The sequence below is a fragment of the Coturnix japonica genome, chromosome 9 (assembly GCF_054131305.1).
Source record: "Coturnix japonica strain WE chromosome 9, WE-NBRP24, whole genome shotgun sequence".
Taxonomy (NCBI): domain Eukaryota; kingdom Metazoa; phylum Chordata; class Aves; order Galliformes; family Phasianidae; genus Coturnix; species Coturnix japonica.
This window is the reverse complement of record NC_140671.1, coordinates 18,803,707-18,807,557: the sequence shown is the minus strand read 5'-3', so window position 1 is coordinate 18,807,557 and position 3,851 is coordinate 18,803,707. Positions and strand designations below refer to the sequence as shown.

The following is a 3,851-nucleotide window of genomic DNA, read 5'->3' as shown; positions in this document are numbered from 1 at the left end:
AAGGAATCAGAACAGCAGAGCTCCCATTGGGCCCAAGGCAGAGTTTTGCTGAGGGTGAAGGAAGGAGGAAGTTTCAGCCCTGGATGGACGCCGTTCTGTGCCCACAGAGGAGCTTTGTGCCCTCGATGCTGAAGCAGCACCCAGAGCTGGCGGCGGGTGCAGGACCTGAACTCAGAGCCACAAAGAAATCAGAACAGGATGCAGTCAGTGCTGATTGTCACTGCTTTGACTCAGCTTTAAGACTCTGTGCAGAGTCTCAGAAATACCCACAGAGTAACAACAAAAAGGAGCAGGGCTGGAAAGGAACAGGGCTGGTTTTAATTGTTGTTGTTTTAAACTGTCCAATCAGGCGATGGTGTTAAGCCGTCATGTCGGACAGGTCCGGAAGGAGCTCATCCACATCCTCAACGTCACATCAGTTTCTCCATCCAGTTCTTCTGTGAGCTCCATCAGAAGCTCCTCAAGGTTGTTGTCTTCAGTGATGGCTGCTTCCCCCGCCCCTGTGCAGCTCAGCTGCTACTTTTCTGCCCCTTGTGAGGAACATGATGTAGTGTTGGATTCCTCTGGCTGTGCCATGGGGTCTGCGTGGCTTCCTGGGAGCAGCTCCAGACTTGTGGGAAGGAAAAGAACAATCTACGTGACATTTCTGAGATGTGCTTTCAGCTCTGAGGTCTGTAGTTGACCCTCCCGCCCCTCACACCCACATAGGGATGGTGATTCGATTAACCTGCGGCTGCCTTTGGAGTTAAGGAAACCAGCAGGTGCCTTTTTCATCTGTTCAAGTAGAGCAGTTTGAGTCTGGCAATCAGGGGCTGGGCTTTGTAGCAGAAACACATTGTCACCCTCACTGCTTTGTCTGTAAACATGTCAAGAAATCATCCTCTGCAAAATCCTGCTTGCTGGCTGAGGTACTTTTCCCCATGAACTCAGCAGAGGTTTTGACAAAGCAGTTTCAATGATCTCAGATGACCTCTTCCTTTGTTGCATTATGCCATGACACATCTCAAACACCCCATTTTCCCCCAGTGTGAAAGAACTTCTGTCTGATGGGAAAAGGGCATTAAGGAAGAACAAGTTGTGGTCATCACCTGCTTGGAAGCTTTATGACTTCGGTGCTGAGCACGGTGTATTCGGGCGGGACTGAAGCAAGAGTCTCCTAGGAAGAAAAAAGACAGAGTATGAAGCACGAGTCAGAGTTTCTACAAGTACCTTGTGAGACATCTGCTGCCTTCAAGGGAAACAGAAGAGCTGTAGAACACTTGGAATTTCTTCCTTTTCTTCAAGGGCAATGTAAACCTTTCATATCCACTACTGCTTTTGCCACTGCTCTTACCATTGGTAGTTTTTTAGCTGGGGGCTCATCTGCGTCCTCAGCAGCAGATGGATGAATTTCTGCTGCTTTTCGTTTCTGTCTCCGCGTTGGGGGGAAGGTGTTTTTCCAATCAATGGGCCTCACAGAGACCCTGCGCCCACCTAAAGTAAAAGGAAGAGAGAGCTGGTACTGTCTTGCTGCGCCTCAAGAGAGATCAAGTTCTCTTATCAGTCCCACCACCCTTCCACAAAGTTAAATACATTTGGCCAGTGGAATTGCATTGCCCTGTCCGGGATTCTCAGCCATGTTTTGCACACGGTCATCTCTGTGTACCAACAACGCATACAAAGGAACAAAGAAACCCAATAGCTGCACTCAGTAATAATCCAGGGCAAGGAAAAGTCTGACAGAGAGCAATGCAAAATGACAGCACTGCTTTTCTGAGGCACCGTAACGAGCTCCTCGTGCTCACCTTTAACTCTTTTCTTGCAGGGTGATTCCCCTGCTTTTCCCTTCTCCTCCTCCGACCGTTTGCGTTTTAGTCCAGCTGGGCCATGGGAGGAAACTGGGATGTCAACTGCAGAGAAGAGTCCCAGGAAAGAACAGTCAGATCTCAGTAGAAAAACAGTGCATCAAACCCAGGAGCCTGTTGAGTATCTGTACCTCTCTCTGGTGCCTTGTCAACCTCTGTCTGGTTCCCCAGACTTTTTGCAAGGCCTCTCTTTGGAGGAAGGCCACTGGTGTCAACTTCTGGAAGAAAAGAAACAAGGAATGATTGATGAGCGTCTCTTTGGGGGCAGGTTTGAGCACAGTCAACCACAAGCTTCACATTTTCAAGCACTGTTTGTTACATTTGCCTTCCGCTGCCCAAATGCTGTGCAGTCAGCACAGACCTGCAGTGCATCTTCCTCACTCCAGAAAAAGCCCAGCGCTGCTCTGACAGCCAAAGCACAGACAGATATTTCACTATCACGACTCTCCCCTGCCTCCCCAATGAATGGTGACATGCATCCTGCACCCGCTCAGAACTGACATTCAGAATTGAGCCTTTCATGCTTCATGCCATCGGACACTCACTGTGGCTCAGCAGCGCAGTCGGTCTGTTCCCACCGCGTTCCTTCAGGTGGCGAAAGGCGCAGTGTGGTTTCTGGCAGCCTCCGGGCTGGTTCTCCCAGAAGCAGGGAATCAAACTGCGCTGCTTCTGCAGAGAGAAGGAAAGGAAGGGCCATGGAAACAGGCACATCAGGTCTGCAGGGAGATGCCGCGCTCCAACAGCCATCAGAACCCATTGTGTGGAGCCTTAGCTCTGTACCCTCATTTCCTGCCCCTCCTTTCACTACTCCAAGCAGCCAGAACGAACTGCTCTGGAGAAATCCAGGACGGAGAAGGCCCGATAGGGCACAACCGAGCCCTGCTGGCAGGAGGGCAGTGCCACTCTCTCCTACCACCCAGCTCCAGCAGCTTTAGGAGGCTGAGCAATGTGAGCTTTTTGCATCTGGGGAGAAAATGCTTTTGGCTCCTAATGCAAACATCTCCCGCTGTGATATACCTAAGGCACTGAATTCTCTGCCTTCTTTACCTCCTCCCAGTCCCCTCTAGAAACAGAAACCAGTAAGATTTTCACAGCAAACATATCCAGCCTGCAGAAGTGCATTCAGCCCAACCACAGCCATGAAAAGTGGTGTTGTAGACTAAGCTGGAAAGCACATCTTTAGGCAAACACTCACATCAATCCTCATGTGACGGAACTTGCAGTTTCTATTTGAGCAGCCGCCCTCCATCCACAGTCTGCAGACTCGTTCGCTCCCCAGAGCCACTTCACAGTGGCGGAAGGGGCAGCTGTCTCCCTGCAAGCACAAGGAAACCACAGGAAAATAAGAGCACAGCCTGAAACGTGTCCATGCCATTAGCCCAGGCTGTTAGCAGCGCTATGAGGGTAACATCACCAGCAGGTCTCCCCTGCTCCACCCCTTTCTCTTCAACATGAGGAAATGGAAGAAAACCCAGGCAGAAGAAAGTCAACCGTACCTTAGTGCAGGTGGAGTAGAAGTAGAAGTAGCAGTCGCCTCTTTGCTGAGACATGGTGAAATTCTTAGAGCCTGTCTGGGTTATCTCCAGAGGAATTCCCTGCTCTTGCAAAGAGACGGTTGTGCTCGAACTGCTTGGATCCCCAAAGAGTCCTCTCGGACCGGAACCCTACAGGAAGTGCCTACAAGGGAAGAATCATGAGGAATAAGCATTTTCCCAGCTTTCTTTTGATGCAGTTTGGGCTCTCGAGGAGGGCAATGCCTTGGAAGCAGCTGGTTGCAAGAACTGTGCCAGCTCTGGAACCAATGTGTGTCTAAGTGCCATGACTTCCCCAGCAAGTGCTGTTCTCCATCCCACCAGCAGTTATATACCTTGCAGCATACATTTTGTGTTCCTGCCATGAGAAGGACTCCATCATCTACCCTTGCTGCAGCTGCAGTGGATGCAGTGCTACCACTCACACGTTTGAGAAACCTCCAGTTCTGGCTTACACGGGCACAGCTGCAGTTCT

The 3,851-nt window shown here is 50.5% G+C and overlaps 1 protein-coding gene across 1 annotated transcript; it reads right to left on the bottom strand.

Moving 5' to 3' along the window:
* Window positions 1-213: 213 nt before the first annotated feature.
* LOC146759738 (uncharacterized) lies at window positions 214-3,234 on the bottom strand. The gene is made up of 7 exons (XM_085509640.1): window positions 3,040-3,234; window positions 2,390-2,513; window positions 1,976-2,062; window positions 1,785-1,889; window positions 1,334-1,473; window positions 1,089-1,156; window positions 214-610 (listed from the first exon to the last, which is right to left on the bottom strand). The coding sequence occupies exons 1-7, from the start codon at window positions 3,217-3,219 to the stop codon at window positions 517-519; spliced, it is 798 nt and encodes a 265-aa protein (XP_085365766.1). The 5' UTR covers window positions 3,220-3,234; the 3' UTR covers window positions 214-516.
* Window positions 3,235-3,851: the final 617 nt, after the last annotated feature.